We start from the raw sequence: 22,683 nt of genomic DNA, 5'->3' as shown, positions 1-22,683 counted from the left end.
AATTGGCAAAAAATAAGCATGAAATATGGTGAAAAGAGGTTAAAACGTGACAATAATGGGTCAACAAATGTGACATTAGTTGGAAAAGTGGTGGAAATGTGCTGGACATGTCTTGAAAATGAAAAACATTTGAATAAAGTATTTGAAATTTGATGGAATAGTGTCAGAAATGAGAGTAATGTAGCAAAAATGCATTAAAAGGAGCCAAATAGGCAAGAAACAGAGTTAAAATAAGTTAAAATATGGCAAGTTTGGTGCAGTTGCAGAAAAATGGTAAAAAAAATAAGCAAAATAGGGCTCAAATTGTTCAAAAAATATTCTGTTTCTTAAAGGCACCTGGCGACCCCCTCCCATATTGGCTTAAATGTGTCAGAAATGTGGGGTTAGGGTAATGTAATTTAAACAGACTGAACAATCAGTTAAAACTGGCAAATAATGGGTATGCATGAAGCATGAAATATGGTCAAAAGAGGTTAAAAGTGACAATAATGAGTAACATTAGGTGGGAAAAGAGGTGGAAAGGGTTTAGAAGTGCTAAAATGTCTTGAAAGTTCCAGGAAGTTTTTTTATTATTGGCACCATAGTATATAGTCATTTTAATGATGTAAATCCTTGTTTTAATCAGAAATAAAATGAATTAAAAATGACCAAAAATGGCAGAAAAGATGATGAAATGGGATTTTCAAAACCACTGAAATTGGTTAAAAGTTGCAAATTAGAATGGCTAAAAACAGAAAAAGTGTTAAAAAAAAAAAAAAAAAAGGTTCAAAGTGACAATATTGGCTTAAAAGTGACAAAAAAAAGTTGGAACAATTATTTTAAACTGGAAAATAATGGGTATGACATATTGTGAATGTGGTTAAATTGGAAACAAATAAGCATGAAATATGGTGAAAAGAGGTTAAAACGTGACTATAATGGGTCAACACATGTGACATTAGGTGGAAAAGTGGTGGAAAGGGTTCATTAGCGTTGAAAATGTCTTTAAAGTAGAAAAAATGTGCAGAAAAAGTGATGAAAATGGGTTAAAATATGGAAAGTTTGGTGTAGTTGCAGAAAAAGGGTAAAAATAAACAAAAATGCCAAGGTTTAGAACCCTTGATCAAGAGCTCCTCGAACACTAAAGTCGACGTCCTCCCAAACTTTTTACCCAGAATTCTTTTATTAAAGACTTGAAGTGGACTATTTCAAGCACGAACACTTCAAAAGTTGGAGCGTCTACGCTGCTAACTCCTCTTTTCATGCGTTTAACAAAAACAACGACAAACGTCTCCTTGTTGTCAGAATGGTGTGTGCATGTGGAGACGAGGAGGAGCAGGCCTGTCCGTCTCCTCATACATGATGTCACTTTAAAGCCTGAACTCAGGCTTAACCTCGTCAGGAAAACAACACGACTCCCCCCCAAAAAAGTGGGAAGTTCACATCGAGTATGTGTCCAAATCTCACAGAAGTCTCTGGAAAACTCCTCCTGACGTGTAAAGCATGTTTTACAAAAACCAAATAAAGGATTGTGGTAAATATTCATATGGTGCATTAAGTAAATAATGTGTAAATACATCCATTATCTGTGTATATACTGTATGTGCAGAACAGGAAGATTCTACTGAACAATTAAAATGATTGAATGCTTTGAGTTGCATTAATTAATTAAATTCAGACATAAATTAATAATAAAAAATTAATAACTACCTGAAAAAATAAATAATTGGAGAAATAAATACATAAATAAATAATTAAACATTTTTTTAATGTTTCTATTACCATGTTTTTATATGTATTTATTTCCTCAATTTTGTATTTTTTTTTACATATATTTATGACATTCTATATTTATTAAAATAAAATTTTAATTGCACATTTATTGATTGATTGATTGATTCATTCATCTGTAATTATACCATTTTTTGTTCACCATACAAGTTCCAACAGAAAAATTAAAAACAGTGTAATCCTGTCTTTATTTAACAAAGATTATGGGACTTTATGTGCTATTTTTTTTAATCCAAAACCTTCTTTTTTAATTTTCTTAACAATTTATCTGTCATGATATCTCAGTTTGCATATTTAAGGGGGAAGACAAATCAATAGGTCAATCAATCAATCAATCAATACTGATAAAACATTTTGCTTTGAAGTAGCTTTTAGTTGTTATGCTGCAAAGAAAAAAAGGATATTTTTTTTAAATCATCTTTACTGTTTTGTTTAATGGTTTTTTTTTATTGTTTTTATAGTTGATTTTCAAACTAATGGTCAAACAAACTGTCTAATGTTTTCTGTTGCACTTTTAATCACGTCAAATTGAGTCAAGAAATAGCAGATAATTAAACAAAACAACTAAAACACAAAATGAGAAAAATATCAACTGTGAACATGGTAAAAAGAGTTTAGTGTCAAAATTGGAACAATTAGTTTAAACAGACAATGTATGACAAATGGTGAATGTGGTTAAATTGACAAAAAAAAAGAAGCATGAAATATGGTGAAAAGAGGTTAAAAGTGATAATTATGGATTAACACGTGACAGAAAAGTGTTGGAAAGGGTTTATAAGTGCAAAAATGTCTTGAAAGTGGAAAAAAAAATGTGCAGAAAAGACATTGAAATGTGATGGAGAAGTGGCAGAAATGGGAGTAATGTAGCAAAAATACATTAAAAGGAGCAAAAAAAGTGATGAAAATAGATTAAAATATGACAAGTTTGGTGTAGTTACAGAAAAAAATGGTAAAAATAAGCAAAAATTGGTTCAAATATTTTTTAAAAAATATTGAAGGCATCTGGCAATCCCCTCCCAGAGTCTCATGACCCCAAGGTTGAGAACCCCTGGTATAGTTGACAGAGACTTTGCAGAGGAATTGAAAAAGTCCTTTAGAAACACTAGATTTCCAGGAGATTTCCTCCACTGAGCTAAATTGATGCAATTTTCCAGATTTGATCTGAACCGTAAACATAGACATAATATACGCTGCAAACTCAGAAAATGGAAGAAGAAAAAGACTTTTCTGAAGCTAAAATCAGTGCTTCTGGACTCCAAATGCAGCGCTGGGAGGCGGGAAGGCCTCAGGGCACCAGAAATGGCTCCTTGGACTTTTTCTCTGCTGCTCCTCAGCACAATGGGCCCCAGAAATGTGCTTGAAAATCAGATTCTTGTGCTTCTGCAGCAGGATGGAGGCTGTGCTGTTTGTGCAGGACAGGAGTTTTATCAGCGCCCAACACACACAGGAATTCCGGTTTGGGATTGTCCGTCCAATTCCTGTGTTCCACAGGAAGCTGGGCATAAAAAGAAGCCAAAAACGCCCAAAGACATTTCACTCGGGCCGCTGGAGGAGCAGCGAGCAGCACTTTGGAGCCCACGGCTCCGTGAAGACCTTTACAGTCCAGCACCATGGCACCGTGGAGGAGGACAACCGTTACGCACCCGCTGCGGCTGCGCGCGGCCCGCGCTCCGCATGCGCGTGATCCGCGAGGTAAGACGTGCACGTCACTAAAGTCCAAGGGTTTTGGTTAAAAGGCGGGAAATGCACTTTAATAAGATTTTTTTTTTTTGCACTAACTTGAATTGTGCAACAATGTCACATCAAAACAGGAGTTTAAATACAACACGAATTAACATCAGTTAGCATGTGTGAAAAACAGCTAAAATTAACTTCATTTGTTTGGTTTAAATTCTTTGTTTTAAGGAAACAGAAGAAGAACAATGCTTATTTTAAACAACACATTGTAATCAAAAGTTTTTTTTCCTTATTTAAAGTACAGTTTTCATTATTTGCACAAGTGCAGCAATTTATTTATTTATTTATTCCATTGTTGGCTTTTTGTTTTGTATGGAAGCTTCAATCTAGCAAGTAAAAAAAAGAAATCTCATAATTTTGACGTACAGTATTATACTATACGTCTTATAATTATAGTATTATAGTTACTAATATAGTAATATACTATACTTATAATGATAGTATTACTACTAACATGTCATAATTCAAGTCATATTGTCCTAACTGATGACATAATAAGATGACATAAGATACTAACTCATAATTATGACTTAAGATTTTTTTATTATTATTATTATTATTTTACTTTTCCTAGTTTTTTGTTGTTTTCCCCTGGTGGGAATGGGCTTCCATAGTTTTATGACTCATTATTTATATCCTAGTAATAATTGAAAAAATATGTGCAAATCATGACTCTCCAGCTTAAAAAAAAAAAAAAAAAAACATAAATTAATTTGTAAGGAAATCCTTTATTGGCTGTATGCTCACTGTGATTTATTTTCAAAAGCTGAAACATCAATGTTAATCATGCACATATGGAGCCAGGAGGACTTGTATTAATTCATTATTACAATAATTGAACTCGTCAGATTTGTACAGGAATGAAAAATCTCAGGCAATGTTAATTCTGGACATTTGTTTACTTCATATTGTAATAAAGGGAATAAAAATGAGTTTTTGTCACATGACAAACTGGCTTCATGCTTCAAAGAGTTCAGATGAAGTCAGAAAAACCCAACCCATGACGTCACACATGGGCCCCCACCTCTAAATTAGGAGGGGGCGTGACCAAAACTCGCTCCTGTGTGACAGTCTGAAGCTGCTGCTGCAGGCACTGGTGCTGGGTTCGAATCCCAGAGTGGATTATACTGGGTTTCATTATTCTACGACCCCCCCTCCCCCCCAGGTCTGAAGCTGCTGCTGCGTTCACGGCGCGCTTTTATCTGCAGGAAAATTGACTTTCCTACACTTTACGGGTTTGTTTGCATCTTTCTGTGGACTTTTCTATTCTTTTATTTATTTATTTCATTTATCCTTAAGACGTGCGTGTGCGGCTATATGTACGTGTGCATGAGAGGGTGCGTGCGTGTGCGAGGATTTGGCGCCCCCGCGTGGTCCCCAAAGGGAGGGGCTGCACATCATGGCTGCAGTTCAATGAATGCATGTAAACAGAGGTGAAAGTAATGGATTACAAGTACTCACGTTACTGTAATTGAGTTGTTTTTAATGGGTACTTTTACTTTTTTTTTTTTTAAAGTTTATTTATAAATCAGTAATTTTACTTGTACTTAAGTAAGTTTTTTTAAAGAAGTAAAGTAATTAATTACATTCCTTCACCCAACCGTTAAGTAAATTATATTTTGTTTTGTTTTAAAATGATCAACGGACATTGTGAAACTACAAAAAATGAAATAACCAGACAACATTTAAATGCATCACATCATAGCCGACCAATCAGATTAAACGTAATGCACTGCACCAAAAACAGCATCAAATGGAGGTTATTCTCTCACTTTTAGAGTTAATAAATGCATCTTTACCTAGTCTGATAACTTTTTATTTTTTATTTTATTTATTTCATTAAAACTTGTAGTTGTACTCGAGTACAATTTCAATTAAGCAACATGAATCATTGTGTAAATGACCAAATAATTTAGTTGTGGATATAGCAGTAGCGTTGCAAAATTTCTGGCAAACTTATATATTAAAAAATGGAAACTTTTCATGGGAATTCTTTCTTAAAATTAAATATTGGCATCCATGTATAATAATACACTAAACATAACATTTCAACAGTTTTATTTGGAAGTAGAACTTTACGATTATTCAAGTGGAGTTTCATTTAATTTGTCACAAATTTAATGAAACTATACATTATTTGCAATAATGTAAATATTATAATGATATAACACATTATTCAAAAATGTTTATAGTAATAAAACATTTTGCCAAAAAAAAGACAAAAACAAATTGCTTTGATGATCCCTTGATGTTTCCTTGTCTTGGATATTGTTGGTGCCTTTTGTACTCTGCGTTTCCATGTATAAATGATATAAAAGAATGCATGTAAAGTAGCACTTACATTTTAATGACATAACATTAAAAAATGTATATAGTAATATAACATTCAAAAAGAAAACAAAAATAACTTGCTTTGATGATCCCTTTGATGTTTCTTTGACTTCCGCATAATAATTCCAGCAAGTTATTTTTGTCTTCTTCTTGAATATTTTAAATAATATAACATTTTTCAAAAAAGTATGGAGCAATATAACATATTATTCAAAAATAACTTGTTTTGATGATCACTTTGATGTTTCCTTGACTTGGATATTGTCTGTCTTTTATACTCACCGTTTCCATGTGTAAACGATATAAAACAATGTATGTAAAGTAGCACTTATGTTGAATTATTGGATTCCCAACCTCTGTGGCCCACTTCAGATCAAACTTGTGAGTTTGACACCCCTGGTTTAGATTTTGTAGTGGATTTTTTAGTGGTCGAGGACTCCACAACATCTTTTTGGGACATATTTTCCACTAATCAACCCTCGCACATGTCTGCGCGCTTACATTTCCACTTGTAATAATGCAGCTCACCTGGTGCAAGTAATACACATGTTAGTCATAAAGAGGCTCTCCGTGCTTCGCTCTGCCTTTAATGTTTTCTTTTTAAAGTTCAGCCACCAGGGAAACTCACTCACTCACTCACTCACTCACTCACTCGCTCACTCACTCACTCACTCACTCACCCAGTCAGTCAGTCTGTCTGTCTGTCTGTGTGGAAAAATGAAATGCTGAAAACGTTAAGGTTGGATGATGTGTGAACGCCAATTAGGCGTGCATGTGCAGGAAGCTTTTCCAATCATCCCTGTGACCTCCCAAAAGTGATCGTTTTCACAGTTTTGCAACTGACAAAATTCTTGGGGTTTTATTTCAGTTGTGTGAAGTTTGTGGTCCATTGTGTTCCCACCTGTGCATTTCAGCAGCTGATTAGTTTTGTTTAAGTCTGTGTTTTAAAGTCACTTTGTAGACATGAAACTGTGCTAATATGGTAACATTTATTCAGAAAAACTGTTTTTCAGGAAATTTACTTTGATCTCTTGACTTGTTTCAACGTGACTTCCGCGTAATAATTCCAGCAAGTTATTGTTGTCTTCTTTTTGTATAATATAATGTTATAACATATTATTAAAAAAAACTGTAGAATAATATAACTTATTTTTAAAAAAGAACACAAAAAGAACTTGCTCTGACGATCGCTTTGATGTTTCCTTGACCTCCGCATAATTTGTTTTGATCTTCTTTTTGAATAATTTAATAATATAACAGACTGTTCAAAAAATAATATAATAATAACATACCATATTATTCAAAAATAACTTGCTTTGATGATCGCTTTTGTTTTCTTGACTTCCACGTAATAATTTGAGCAAACTGTTTTTGTCTTCTTTTTGAATAATATAAATAATATAACATATTGTTAAAAAAAAGAAGACATACAGAACTTGCCGTGATGATCATCTATGATGTGTCCTTGACTTCTGCATGGTAATTCCAGCAGGATATTTTTGTCTTCTTTTTGAATAATAATAACATTATTCAAAAAAGAATATAACATTATTTAAAAAGAAGACAAAAATAACTTGCTTTGATGTTTGCTGGACTTCTGCATAACAATTTCAGCAGGGGTTTCTGTCTTCTTTTTGAATAATATAAATAATGATATAATTTTTTTTTTCTTCAATAGAATGTTAAAACATTATGCAAAAAAAAGACAAAAAGCACATGCTTTGATCATCGCTTTGATCTTTCCTTGACTTCCGCTTAATAATTCCAGCAAGTTATTTTTGAATAATATAAATAATATAATAATATAACATATTATTCAAAAAACAATAATATGATATATTACATTTTTTTCAATATGTTAAAACATTATGCAAAAAAAAAAAAAAATTACTTGCCTTGATGATTGCTTTGATGTTTCCTTGACTTGCACGTAATAATTCAAGCAAGCTATAATATAAATAATATAATATAACATGTTATTCAAAAAGAAGGTAAAAACAACTTGCTGAAATTACTATGCGGAAGTCAAGGAAACATCAAAGCGATCAGCAAATGCCTGTGAAGAACACTGGCAGTTGACAGTCAAAACATGTCAGGAGATCAAAGTGAATTTTCTAAAAAACAGTTTATCTGAATAAATTAAACCTATAGACATATGTATATATGTATATACATACATATGTATATATATATTATAAAGACAAAAAGAACTTGGTGGATTTATTAAAAAGTGTCAATATTCTGATATTTCCTGCTTCTTCACAGGTAGCTGGAGTCGACCTCCTGAAGGAAAACACACATCTTGTGGAGACTTTGGCTCTAATCCACGACTCCACCTCCCCCTCCACCCTCGTCATCCTCCTCTTCCCTCCGCCCCCACCCCACTCGGTCCAGAAAGGAGACGAGTGTGAGAGAGTCCGGCTGAGGAACGTGGGAAAAAAGCAACGAGGATGTACCAAACGCTGCTTCTCTCCTCCTCCCTCTTCATCCTGCACGTGACGGCCACTCCTCACTTTGGGTAACAGCTTCCTGTGTTTATTATTATGGTCTGTCATTTTACTCACTCCAATGATCAGGACTTCTTGGATTACTGATCATTCGCTCCAGTGACCTCCACAAGTTGCTCACATGACATTCAGCAGTTGAGTATTGGCTTTTTAAGGATTACAAACAGCTCCATGAGTATATTTGTCTAGTCCACAGTCTAAACATCTCGTCACATTCAATTTGAAACACATTTAACAGTCTGACAGATGAATTTTAACATTAATTCAACAGGTTTCATTATAAAGATAATTACAAATATTTAATATTTCACCTCCTTTTTTACTAGATTTGTTCAATCAATTTAAATCAATATTTATTTATCAAACCATAAGAAAAAGCTCAGCAAAAAGTTTTATCTTTATAGGTTTTGGTTTTTATGGCTTTATGTATGTGGAAGCATTTTTTTTGTTTTTTTCATTTTGGTTAATATAATTGTATTGATTTATTAGTTATTATTTATTTTTAATAGGATTTTTACAAGGTGCTACTTTTGAGAAACTTTTTAGGTCATTATGAAGTATTTCTTGTGTCTTTTACCCCTTTTTCTTTTTTAGATATACAAGTACATATAAAAATAATGTATATATATGTATATATATATATATATATATACACATATTTTACATGTATCTGTCATTATTTTTATTGATCCATCTTGATGTAATTACATAGAAGTAATGAGTCATATTGTCAGCATCACAATTATGATTATTAAATTAAATGAAAATAAAATGAAAAATAAATAACCAAGATGAAAATAAAATCGAAAAAAAATGAAATAAAATTAAACAGAATAAAAAAAATAAAAATTTAAAATTTAATATAATTTAATTAATAAAAATAAAAATAAATAAAAAATAACAAAAAATAAATAAAAATAAATAAAAAATAAATAATAAATAAATAAAAATAAATAAAAATAAATAAAAATGTTTAAACTGGTGGAATAAACAATTACCAGAGTTGTTATGCTTTACAAAAGTTTACTCCTTTATCACACTGACGTTTGTCGATTAGTTGATTAGGTAAAATAATCCTATTTATTTTATTTATTTATTTATTTTCCTCTCTGCTCTCAGAGGCTTTTTGGCTTTGTGTCACAAACGTCAGACACTTTCTGTCATTTTCATTCTATTGTCACAAAAGACAAAAATAAACTGAACTGGGGTTAGGACACGCAGGTCAAAGGTCAGCTCTTTACTCTGACACATTCACCAGTGATTACACGGGTCATTCAGGAGCAATTAGGGCTGAGCAGCTCCAATCTGGAATTTCTCAAACTAAAGCAGGAGTCGCTCAGAGTTCACAGATCATTTCCAAAGCTTTTCTAAGTTTCTCGCGCAACTTTTTCAACTCCGCTTGTTTTGCAGGAGGAGAGTGTGCGCCCGGGACCTCCGCCACAGCGTCGTCATGGTAACGGAGTCCTCCATCCAGCCGGTGCACAAGCCCTACATCACCCTGTGTCAGGGCCACCGCCTTTGCAGCACGTACAAGTATGTACTACAGTGTGTACTACAGTGTGTACTACAGTATGTACTACAGTATGCACTACAGTATGTACTCTCTCACAAACTAAAATGCCTTCAAACCAAACCAAACTGAAGTGAAGTGAAGCTTCCTGGTGATGTTTAAACAAAGCAGCATGTTTAGGCGCACAGACATAAATAAATATCAAATATGCAAACAAAGGCTGCACAGAACTGGGCCACGGCAGAAGTTTTTTTTTTTTTTTAAAGTCAAATGTAAATATTGAGGAGTCTGTAACTGTGGGGAAATGAACCGACTGCCTGCAGAGAACATGATGTGTTTATTTTGGCGTCTGTCTGCTTCCATACTTGATGTACGCTCGGAATGGTTTCCCAGCTCCGCCCCCACTCCTCACTCTCCCTCACATTTAAAACGGTGAGAATGTCTTTACGTCAGAGATGGGCAACTTTTATCACAGCGGGGGCCACAAAAATGTGTTGCTTTGATCGAAGGGTCACATGATCAATATTCATGTCAGCATTTAGAATAATGAGCAATCTGAGTATTAATACAGGAAAGAAAAAATACAGTAATAGTTTTTAATAGTATTTTTTTTGTTTTTCTGTCATTCTGTGTATGTTTGTTGTTGTCTTGCTCATTGTGAAGCATTGTGTGCGGTGCTGTTGTCTTTTTGTGTATTTTTCCTGTTAAATATATGTTTTTTGGAGTCATATTGTGTAATTGTGCTGTCATTTTGCATTTTTTGGAGTTTTTTGTGTATTTCTCTTGTCCTTTTGCTTGTTTGTAGTACCTTGTGTATGCAGAGTCATTTGTCGTGTTTTTCTTGTCTTTTGGTGTACTTTTGTTGTCATTTTCTGTACTTTTGTATATTTTTCTGAGTAATTTTGTACATTGCTGTTGTCGTTTTGTTCATTTTTGCAGTAGTTTCGTGTGTTTTGGGAGTGTTTTCTGTATTTTCCTGCAATGTTGTAATTCTTTGTGTTTTTTAATGTATTCTTGCTCTTGTTTTGTGTATTTTTCTGCCATTTTGTACATTTACTTTGGGGGCCGCATACAATGAGACTGAGGGCCGAATGTGGTCCCCGGGCCGCCAGTTGCCTACCCCTTTTAATAATTTGAGATTAAAAATAACTGTCTTCATGTGATCTAAACATGAGGGAAATGATTAATGTGAGCCCTGCTTCTGATATTGTTAAGTTTCATTTAATTTGGGAGATACAGTATATACAACTGAATTAGTTGGTCATTTACACAATGATTCATGGTTTCTCTGACTTTTTTTTAACTTTCTGCTGTGGGCATATCTGAATGCTCTAAAGCCTAGGTTCCCAAAGTCAGGAGCGTGTACCCCTAGGGGTACGCAATGGCACTACAGAGGGTACTTGATACAGAGGGAGTGGAAAACTAACAAAAAAGTGTCAGTATTGATCTCACACCAGGCATGAGATGATAAGAAATGATAAAAACTATAGAAATAAATCTATTTAGGAAGCACTAAATCTGTTTTTTTCAACCTTGGGGTTAGGGCCCCACATGGGGTCACCTGGAGTTTAAATGGGGTCGCTTAAAATTTCTGAAAAATTAAGATGGAATATTGGAATTTTTTGAATTAGTATTTTTTTTAAAAAATAAAACAACACAATCTTAAACAACTGTGTTTCTATACTTTCATTTTTGTAAATTATAAATCTAGTTCAACTAAAATAAAGTTGAAAAATAATATATGTTGGTTGCCAGAAATTCTTCAGATACAAATGTGGTCACGATCCAAAAAAGGTTGGAAACCACTGCATTAAATACTGTTTATTTCCACTTATTTACAAAATGTGTGTAATCACTCATTTATTCCATTATTATGATTTATAGTTGTTTTGAAATAATAAATTGGTTTCTAAGCAAAACTTTGAGCCATAAACGTTTGAGAACCGCTGCTCTAAAGGGCCGGATTTGGGCCCCGGGCCTGGAGTTTGACATGTGTGTCTTACGTTGTTGCCTGTGATGTGTCCATAGAACCACGTACTCTGTGGTGTATCGTCAGGTGAGCAGAGTGGGGTCGTATCCAGAGTGCTGCCCTGGATGGAGGAGGTTTCACTCCCACAGCTGTAATCAAGGTCAGAAATGTGACGTTTAAGGGTTAAAATCATCCTGAAAAAGCGACTCGTGTCACTACTGTGCATAACAAACTACTCCAGATGAAAATATCTCCTTCTTAATCGTTTGTAACTTTGTAATTTCTGCCAATTTTTTTTGTTCCCAGTGTTATTTCTTCAGCTCCGTCCAGACGAGCTTTGCTTGTTTAACAGATTCTTCACTATTTAGAAAAACTGGGGCTCGTGCATTTTTTGTATTATGGCGTTTTAAGATTTTTAAATCAATATTGTTACATTAATTTTCTAAATATTTCATAAAATATACCCACAATCCATCGCTTCCATGACATATGTGTTGTGTAGAGCAGGGGTCGCCAGATGCCATTAAGAAACAAATTTATTTATTTTTTTTAACATTTTGAGCTCATTTTTGGTCATTTTGACCCTTTTTCTGCTACTACACCAAACTTGCTATATTTTAACCTATTTTCAAACAATTTTTTGCCACATTTTTGCTAATTTTAATGCATTTTTGCTACATTACTTCCATTTCTGACACTTCTACATAACATTTCAATGCCTTTTCTGCACATTTTTGCCACTTTCAAGACATGTTCAGCACTTAAAAACCATTTTCACCACTTTTCCACCTAATGCCACAAATGTTGACTCATTATTGTCACTTTTAACCATATTTAACTACAGTCACTGTTTGTCATGCTCATTATTTGCAAGTTTAAATTAATTGTTTCTACTTTTTAAATTACACGAACACATTCCTGCTACTTTTAAGCCAATATTGACACTTTGAACCCTTTTTTACCACTTTTTTTTTGCTCCTTTAAATGCATATTTGCTACATTACTCCCATTTCTGACACTTCTCCATCAAATGTCCATGCCTTTTCTACACATTTATTTCCACAATAAAAGGTTTTTGTTTCTGCGGTCATTTTGTGTATTTTTGTTGTCTTTTCATGTATTTTGTTGTAATTTATTATGCTTCTCCTTGGAGACCTTTGTATATTCGTTGCAGTTTTGTGTGTTTTGATATCTTGTAAATTTTGGTGTTATTTTTGTGTATTTTGTAGTTGTCCCCTGTGTCTTTGGAGCAACTTTTTGAATTTTTGTTGTGTTTTAGTGAATTTATCTGTAATTTTAAAAGATTTTTGGAATACTCTTTTTTTTTAATTTATTTTTTTAACTTTTTTTGGTCATTTTGTAAATTTTCCTTGTTCATTTTGTGTATATTTATAGACTTTTGTAGTTCCAGGTTGGTTTCTTGTCATATCTTTTGCTCCTTTTAATACATTTTTGCTACATTACTTCTACATCACATTTCATGCCTTTTCTACACATTTTTTCCACTTTCAAGACTGTTTAGGCACCTATAATAAACCCTTTCCACCACTTTTCCACCTTCACCCATTATTGTCACTTTTAACCTCTTTTCACCATATTTCATGCTTATTTTTGCCAATTTAACCACATTGTCAATTATTTGCCAGTTGAAACTAATTGTTTAGGGTCAGGGTGTGTGTACTTGTTCATGTTTACCTGAGGGGAGGCCAAATCCAGAATTCTAGTAAAACAGCAGGTGTTGACACCTCAGGGCTGGGTAGAGGGTTAAATTATGATATATGATATAAAGAACGCCAAATAAAAGGTGTTTTTTGTTGTATTTTGTATAAGTTTCATGGCAAACACACACAGGTGCTGCCATGTGTGTCTGCACTTTGGCGGCCATCTTGATTCTAGTGATTCACCACCAGACGCCATTTTGGATCTGACATTCAATTTGAGCCGGATTCTAATTTTTTAGCCACAACTTTCAGTCCATGAAAACACCAGGAAATGGAAACACAAGAAATCACCCTGAGAATGAAGTAAAAAAAAAAACACTACTATGTATCTGTCTACGGGACTCCACATCCCACAATGCAATGCAAAAACTTTTCCGACAACGTCAGAAAGAGAGCGTTTACAGTGGAGATTAAAAACAAACTTTCAAATGTTAATTTGAACCTTTTCCGTCTTTTTTCCCGAGTAAATGACCTTTGAGTTATTGATCAATGATCACCAACACAACACAGACTTTATTAATGTGTTAAATGTTTGTCTGCCAATTGTAACTTTAGATAAATCCAAGTCAGAAATGAGAACAAAGATTAACAAAACCCCAGTAAAACATGATTTTATCACAATTAAAGAGAAACATGAAGAAAAACTTTGCATAGCATAGCATAGCATAGCATAGCATAGCATAGCATAGCATAGCATAGCATAGCATAGCATAGCATAGCAAAGCATAGCATAGCATAGCATAGCCACAAAAATATGATTTTCTGACACATGAAACAAATAACAAAGGTTTAAGTAAATATTTCTGTTATTTTGGGGTTTTTAGTGTGTTTTTGTTCTCAGTTTTGTTTGTTTTTGTTGACATTTTGCATATTTTCCCTTTATTTTGTGCTTTCTTCTTTTGGTATGCTTTTGGAGTCATTTTATGTGTTTTTGTTGTTATTTTGTGTGTTTTGGTTGTCATTTTGGGTGTTTCCTTTGTTTTTATTGTTAATATTTTACCCTCTTTCTGTATATTTTTGTTTTGGTATGTTTTTATTGTTTTTTTGTGTGTTTTTGGAGTCGTTTCGTGTGTTCTTGTTGTCATTTTGCATATTTTCCCCTTATTTTGTGTATTTTTGTTTTGTTGTGTTTTTGTGTTTTTGGGGGTCAAGTTGTGCATTTACTTTGAGGGCCACACAGATCCAGGCCGGGGGCCACCATGCAGTTGTTCATGTCTGTAATATTCAGTTTTTTGCCTTCATATTGTAATATTTTATTATTGATGTTAATCAGGTGAATTTTGTGAATTCTGACTTTTCACAGCTTTGTGTGGACAACCTTGTGTGAACGGCGGTACGTGCGTCAGACCCAATCAGTGTGCCTGTCCTCTGGGGTGGGCGGGGCATCACTGTCAGACAGGTATGCATGCATAGCCACGCCCCCTCTCCACCTGCATGCACGCTAACAGTTTGTTCTTCTGCAGACGTGGACGAGTGCAGCGAGCAACAGCCGTGCAGCCAACGATGCATCAACACAGACGGAAGCTTTAGATGCTCGTGTAGAGACGGCTTCAGATTAGACGAGGACGGACGTTCCTGTCAGAGATCAACTCTGGCCACGCCCACCCAGGCCACAGCAGCAGGTACGGGTCAGTGACCTGTATAATGGAGGATTGTGTTTTGCAGCAAGTGTGAAAAGAAGAAGAAAACGACCAGTTTTCAGTCCATTATTACTTTTGGTACGCGCTATGCCACTCTCAACTCGTACCGTGAGTAATAATGCACTGCGACTGGTGACAGCGCCGGACTTCACATCGTATCAGAATCTGCAGTAAAACCTTGGGGTCAGGACCCCATTGGAGGCTGTGAGATGTCACTGTTAGAGGGTCGCCAGATGCTTTCAAGAAACTAAGAATCTTTCTTTCAACAATTTCAGCCCATTTCTGATTATTTTTACTCTAAAATACACCAAACTCACCATATTTTTTTGCCATATTTTTGCTCCTTTTAATGCATTTTTGTTACATTACTCATTTACTCATTTCTGACACTTTTTTCTAATTTCAAGACATGTTCATCACTTATAAACCCCTCCCACCACTTTTCCACCTAATGTCACATATGTTGACCGGTTATTTTCACTTTTAACCTCTTTTCACCATAATTCATGCTTATTTTGTGCCAATTTAACCACATTTACAATTTGTCATGCTCATTATTTGCCAGTTTAAACTAATTTTTCCTACTTTTTTTCCACTTTTAAGCTAATATTGAAAATTTGAACCGTTTTTTACCAGTTTTTCTGTCCGTTTTTTTCAACTTTTAATCAATTTCTGTGGTTTTTAAAATCCCATTTCCACCATTTTTGGTCACTTTTAACCTATTTTATTTCTGATTAAAACAGGATTTCCATCTTTAAGATGACTATAATAATAATAAACGTTCCTGGATAACAGTGGATATTATTCAGATGAATAAATAAATGTAGTTATCACAGATTCATAGAACAATAGACCATCATTTTACTGACTTTATGGATGGACCCCAAAAATCTCTCCCCTTTATTCCCCCTATAGATGGTCCTGTCTCCACATGACTGTTCTTTAATGTTCATGTGAGGATCCCCCGTCTCTGGAACCTTTATTTTGGAGGGTCACAGAACAGAATACTAAATACAGAGTGAAAGTGAAGCACTAACAACATGGCAGAAGTGTTGTTTTCTCTGGAAATGTTTTCATCTTTTGGGAATTTACGCAACACGAAACCTTAAAAAAGTCTAATTTATTTTCCTTCCTGTTCATTTTTATTTTTTTTCTAATCTTTGGTTTGGTTTCACTCTCTTCCATCACCTGATTCCAAAAACAAATGCAAATGCATGCGTACGATTAATGATCAGAGCAGCTGGAGACAAATGATTTTTAAACAGATAAAGAACTTTGTTGAAATTCTTGCCCATTGCATTGTGGGACGTGGAGTCCTGTTGATGTTTTTACTTCTTCTTTCCCAGACAAGGAGGACAATGACACACTTGACGCCATTTTTGTTCACGTTTATTCCCCAGGGACACAATGTAACACATTTGTTTTCCCGACTCCATATCCCACAATGCAATGCGCAAGATTTTTTCCTCAATGCCTTTAAACAGTGGAGCTCAAAACAAACTTGTGAGCAGCAATTTCAACTTTTTAAATCTTTTTTGATTAATATGTTAAGGTTTTTCTTTCATTCAGACAACTTTTTTCAGGAAATGTACTTGATAATGACAAAAAACACACATAAAATGACTTTAAGAACACACAAAACTACAACAAAAAATACACAAAATGACTGAAAACTCACTAAAAATGAGAAAATACACAACAATCATAAGTTAAAAGATGAGTTTTGATGAGTGATGAATAAATAAACTATGAGTTTATCTGATAAAACTCATCTTTGGTCTCCAGCAGCTTTAAGTTCTCTCCTTCCTGTTTGTTCATGTTTTCCAAGCTGTGGCGTGTCAGCTAAACAGCGGTCGTTCACCTCCGCAACTGCTTGATTTGGATTGATAGAAGATTTTATAGTCCTGCTGAGTCAGCAAAAAATGGGCCAAGGAAAAGTCGAGCTGTGACAGATAATTTTAGTGTTTTTTAAAGAGACAGAGGAGGGTTTTAGTGGGAGTTACTCTGAAACTGATGTGTTTCACCTGCAGGGTTGGGGTGGGGGATCCTGACCAATCAGAACACAGCTTTTAGATGTTAGCTTTGGCCCAAGTTCATGTTCTCACTTCAGCTCCATCAGAGACGATCTGCTGGGGGTCACCTTCCTCCTCCTCCTCCTCCTCCTCCTCCTCCTCTTCTTCTTCTTCTTCTTCATTTTCTCAATCATTACAATAATAAAACACATCTGGGGCAGATTAATCTTTCTATCAGGTTCTCATCACACATGAAACCAAAGAACTCCTTAACTTTATGTCACAATCACAGTTAGAGATGTTCCCCTGGAGTCCACGCTGACACACACTTCATTGATGTCTTCTTCTTCTTCTTCTTCTTCTTCTTCTTCTTCTTCTTCTCTTCCTCCATAGAAGTGTATTTACGTCTTCTTCTTCTAGTATCAGACAGTTTGGGGAACACGTTCCCTCCCTGTGCTGTAAACCCCTATTCATGGTCATTGTTGTGGTTCTTTCTGCTATGCTAACGCTCATTAATCATTCCAGAAAGAGGCGGGATTGCTCCTGGGAATTCCCTTCAATCTAAAGAAAATAGGTCTTTCTCGAGGTTATTGTGCACACTATAGGTTGACACATCGTGCCCCCCCACCCCCCCTCATGTGTCCACGTGGTGTGTGCAGGTTCCGGGTTGGGCCTGGTGGAGAACGTGACCGAGGAAGTGCAGAGCCTGAGGAACAGAGTGGAGCTCCTGGAAAAGGTACGTAAAGGACACGCCCCCAAACGCCAACATCTGTAATATTTGCACTAACTTTCTGTTTTAGAAGCTACAGCTGGTGCTGGCTCCTTTCAGCAGCTTCTTCCCGCTGTCGCTGGACGACGGCTTGTCTGAGAAAACCACCGTACTGTCTCACTCCTTCCAACAACTGGACCGCATCGACTCTCTCAGCGAGCAGATCGGGTTCCTGGAGGAACGTCTCGGCACATGTGAGCCAGAGTGTGTGTGTGTGTGTGACTTTAAAAACACACAAAACTACAACAAAATTACACAAAATGAGCAAATATTACACATAAAATGACAAAACACACACAAATGACCTTAAAAATATGCATCAAAATAAAAAAATTACACAAAATGGCAATAATTACATAAAATAACAAAAAACATGCATCAAATGGCTTTAAAAACACACAAAACTACAACAAAATGAACAAAGAATTACACAAAATTAGTAAAATTACACAAAATGACAAAAAACACATATCAGAGGACTTTAAAAACACATAAAATACACAAAATGAACAAAAAAGTTATGCAAAATGACAAAAAACCCAAATGAAATGACTCCAAAGACACCCAAAACTACAACAAAAATATACAAGACGAGCAAAATTTACTCAAAATGACTAAAAAATACATGAAAATGACTTTAAAAACACAAAAAGACATAAAATGAGCAAACAGTTACACAAAATGACAAAAAACATGCAAAAATGACTTTAAAAACACATAAAAACAACAAAAATAGACATGAATATTGAAAAAGTGACCTTCATTGAAGTTGCTCGTCTCGTGTTTCTTGTTTTAAATCTTTAATATTAGCTCATATCCTCCATCATTAATTCTAGTATTACAAATCTAATAACTGTACATGTGTGTGAAAGTAATAATGTCTCTCCCTATGACATCATGAAAATGAATGTGCCTCTATAGGTTTGAAGCCCAGGTTTCAGATCAAAATAAAACAATGTTTATATGACTTTTGGTCATAAACCAAATATATGCATCAGGGAGAGAATAGTCCTCACTGCGAGGTCAACAAAACCAGGAGGATTTATTTTATCCTCTGGAGACCAGGAATGTTTTGGCCTGCAGTGAAAAAGCTGCTTTGAACAAGTTCACATGAGATGTTTTGTCATAAATTAGGATTTGCTCCAGTTTTCAGATCTTATCCTGGTTTTCAGAGGCACGAGATCAGCTCTGTTCACACCACTGAGACGACGACAACGTCTGGTCGCTTCCACAAAGATCAACCTGAGACTAGATCCCAATCTCAAGCTTTATACGCACACTTTAGCATGTTTTTCCTCTCACAGTCCAACTATGAACAGCAGCTGATAATTCTAACACAACTACTGTATAGTATAAGGAACGATTAGGGCTTTAAATGGTTGCTATGGACTTTTTTCAGCTTCTTCCCACAGTCCAAAAGTATGTACGTTAGCTTGGAATTAGCTACAAAAACTAGACAAAATGACAAAAAACATTCATCAAGTGACTTTAAGACTGAACAAAACTACACAAAATAAGCAACAACGACATAAGATGACCAAAAACATACATTAAATGACTTTAAAAACATAAAACTACAACAAAGTTACACAAAATGACAAAAAGCACACAAAAATAACATGAAAACACAAAAATACACAAAATTAGCAACACGATTACACAAAATGACAAAAAAATACACATCAAATTACTTTAAAAACACAAAATGAGCAAAAAATTTACAAGATGACAAAAACATACATTGTATGACTTTAAAAACACACAGAATTACAACAAAAATACACAAAATGAGCAAACAATTGCACAAAATGACAAAAAACACACAAAACTACACGAAATTAGCAAAACATTACACAAAATTATGAAAAACACACAAAAATACATAAAAACACACAAAAAAACACTAAATGAACAAAAATTACACAAGATGACAAAAAACACACATCAAATGACTTTAAATCTAACAAAAAACACAAAATGACAACAAAAAAATACACAAAATGAGCAAAATATTACACAAAATGACAAAAAACACAAATATGACTTAAAAACACAAAAATACACAAAATTAGCAACACAATTACACAAAATGACATAAAACACACATGAAATGACTTTAAAAACACAAAATGAGCAAAAAAATTACAAGATGACAAAAAAACATACATCGTGTGACTTTAAAAACACAGAATTACAACAAAAATGCACAAAATGAGTAAAGAATTACAAAAACACACATCAATTGACTTTAAGAACACACGACGACACAAAATGTAGTCACTCCAATAAACTAAACACATGTTTTTGGGAGGAAACCAGAGAGTGAACTCACTCATACCGAGCAGTGAGAAGCTAATCATTACAATGCTAACGTGATGAACTGTGTCCATGTGGATGATGTTTTTCTAACTTTTTCTCCCTCTGCAGGTTCCTGTCAGGAGAATTAGACTTCATCGTTTTTTATTCCCACTTTAATACGTTCTGAGCGTGGAGTCGTACTCCAACCTGTCACTATGTCCTTCTATTCCCTGCCCTGGTTGATTTACCTTTTTTCATCAAAGCAACGTTTTTAAAAACAATACCTGCGTCTGAGCTCAGCATGACATCATCATCATCATCATCATCTCTGCACTTTGTGAAGGTCAAAGGTCAAACTAGCCACTTATGTTGCAGCTGTGACCTCCGTCTGAGCTCCACATCCTCACAACATCTGTATTTATCTATTTAACTTATGATAGTAATTCTAGCTTTTTTCATATGTGTATTTTTTAACTTTTTTTTTTTTAAATACCTAGTTTTGTAACATTTTTTTGTAATAAAAAGTCTTCATCGGAGTCACTGTGTTTCTTCATCTTTTAGGAATGTGTGTGTGTGTGTGTGTGTGTGTGTGTGTGCCCTTTACAGATGTACAGTATCTAAAGTACATGCGTCAAACTCATGGCCTGGGGGCCAAATTCAGCCCATTGGAGCATCTAATTCGGCCCACATAAGAAAGTAAAAATGACAGAGAAAACATGAATCATTGTGTAAATGAAACTCAACATTCTTAGTGCTTATGTCACATGATTACAGTGATTTTTAATGTTAAACTGTTGAAAAAACTCAAAATTTGTACAAAATCCTTGAGTTACACAATATTTACTTTAATTAAAAAGAAATTAGTCACAAAATCGAGGAAATGTAAAGTGTAGAACCTGTTATGACTGATATCTGTCACTTATTGCTTGGGTATTGTTGGTTTTTACATATTTTGTATTTTATGTATACGTAGAAGTGCAAACTAGGGCACAATAATGATGAAATTGGTCAAAAATTGTGAAAAAACAAAGAATTTGCGCAAAGTCCTTAAATTTTCCTCAAATTATCACATAATATTTACCTTAATTAAATAAAAAATTGGTCACAAAATCTAGAAATGTAAAGTGTAGAACCTGTTGTGACTGATATCCGTCACTTATTGCTTGGATATTGTTGGTTTTTACACATTTTGTATTTTATGTATACGTATAAATACAAACTTAATAAATAATAATTAATAAAAAACTTATTAAATAAAAGAAACACTTCCTGGATCTTTAGCGACAACCACATTTTGATGTAATTTGTGTGATTTTTTTTTTTAAATTTTGTTAAAACTGCAATATCAAGTTGTAATTGTGTAATATAAGTATACAAAATATTGGGAGCTAAAATTGATTTTGGAGGAACGAACAAATCTGAAATGGAATTTTATGGTGATTTTCAAAATAATTCATGTTTTTTCTGTAATTTTTGCCTCAAACAAAAGCCTAAGAGGGAATAAAGGGGAGATTGTTCTGTAAATCTGTGATAACCACATTTATTAATTCATCTGAATAATATCCACTGTTATCCAGGAACGTTTGTTATTATTATAGTCATCTTAAAGATGGAAATCCTTGTTTTAATCAGAAATAAAATGGGTTAAAAGTCACCAAAAATGGTGGAAAAGGAGGTGAAATTTGATTTTAAAAACCACAGAAATTGGCAAAAATAAGCATGAAATAAGGTCAAAAGAGGTTAAAAGTGACAATAATGAGTAACATTAGGTGGGAAAAGAGGTGGAAAGGGTTTAGAAGTGCTGAACATGTCTTGAAAGTTCCATGAAGTTTATCATTATTGGCACCATAGTATATAGTCATTTTAATGATGTAAATCCTTGTTTTAATCAGAAATAAAATGGATTAAAAGTGACCAAAAATGGCTGAAAAGATGGTGAAATTGGTGATTTTAAAAACCACAGAAATTGGTTAAAAGTTGCAAATTGAAGTGGAAAAAAAGTTTCAAAGTGACAATATTGGCTTAAAAGTGACAAAAAAAGCAGTAAGAACAATTAGTTTAAACTGGAAAATAATGGGTATGACATATTGTAAATGTGGTTAAATTGGAAACAAATAAGCATGAAATAAGGTCAAAAGAGGTTAAAGGTGACAATAATGAGTAACATTAGGTGGTAAAAGAGGTGGAAAGGGTTTAGAAGTGCTGAACATGTCTTGAAAGTGGAAAAATGTGCAGAAAAGGCATTGATTAAAATGATTAAGTGTCAGAAATAGGAGTAATGTAGTAAAAATGCATTAAAAGGTGCAAAATTATGGCAAGAAAAAGTGATGAAAATAGGTTGAAACATAAAAAGTTTGACGTAGTTGCAAAAAAAAGGTAAAACTAAGCATAAATGGGGATAAATTGTTCTGTAAAAATT

The 22,683-nt window shown here is 34.1% G+C and overlaps 1 protein-coding gene across 2 annotated transcripts; it reads left to right on the top strand.

Annotated features, from left to right (window-relative positions):
• Window positions 1–3,314: 3,314 nt before the first annotated feature.
• Window positions 3,315–20,800, top strand: egfl7 (EGF-like-domain, multiple 7). Of its 2 annotated transcripts, XM_028463548.1 has the most exons (9): window positions 3,315–3,462; window positions 8,104–8,356; window positions 9,756–9,878; window positions 11,884–11,984; window positions 14,849–14,944; window positions 15,009–15,167; window positions 17,857–17,933; window positions 17,998–18,160; window positions 20,394–20,800. In XM_028463548.1, exons 2-9 carry the CDS (start codon window positions 8,289–8,291, stop codon window positions 20,411–20,413), a joined length of 807 nt encoding a protein of 268 aa, XP_028319349.1. In that variant the 5' UTR covers window positions 3,315–3,462; window positions 8,104–8,288; the 3' UTR covers window positions 20,414–20,800. The 2 variants fall into 2 exon arrangements, with proteins under 2 accessions (XP_028319349.1, XP_028319348.1); XM_028463547.1 differs by lacking the exon at window positions 20,394–20,800 and having other exon boundaries at window positions 17,998–18,292.
• The last annotated feature ends 1,883 nt before the right edge of the window (window positions 20,801–22,683 follow it).

This window comes from Gouania willdenowi, chromosome 12 (assembly GCF_900634775.1).
Source record: "Gouania willdenowi chromosome 12, fGouWil2.1, whole genome shotgun sequence".
Taxonomy (NCBI): domain Eukaryota; kingdom Metazoa; phylum Chordata; class Actinopteri; order Blenniiformes; family Gobiesocidae; genus Gouania; species Gouania willdenowi.
The sequence above is the reverse complement of the archived record's forward strand: the minus strand, read 5'-3'. Positions and strand labels throughout refer to the sequence as shown.

Bases quoted from the DNA above. Each gene is read 5' to 3' on its own strand.
- egfl7 (XM_028463547.1), top strand. From the start codon at position 8,289: ATGTACCAAACGCTGCTTCTCTCCTCCTCCCTCTTCATCCTGCACGTG. The intron at 9,879-11,883 runs GTATGTACTACA...ATGTGTCCATAG, and splicing joins CGCCTTTGCAGCACGTACAA to AACCACGTACTCTGTGGTGT. The intron at 14,945-15,008 runs GTATGCATGCAT...GTTCTTCTGCAG, and splicing joins GGGGCATCACTGTCAGACAG to ACGTGGACGAGTGCAGCGAG.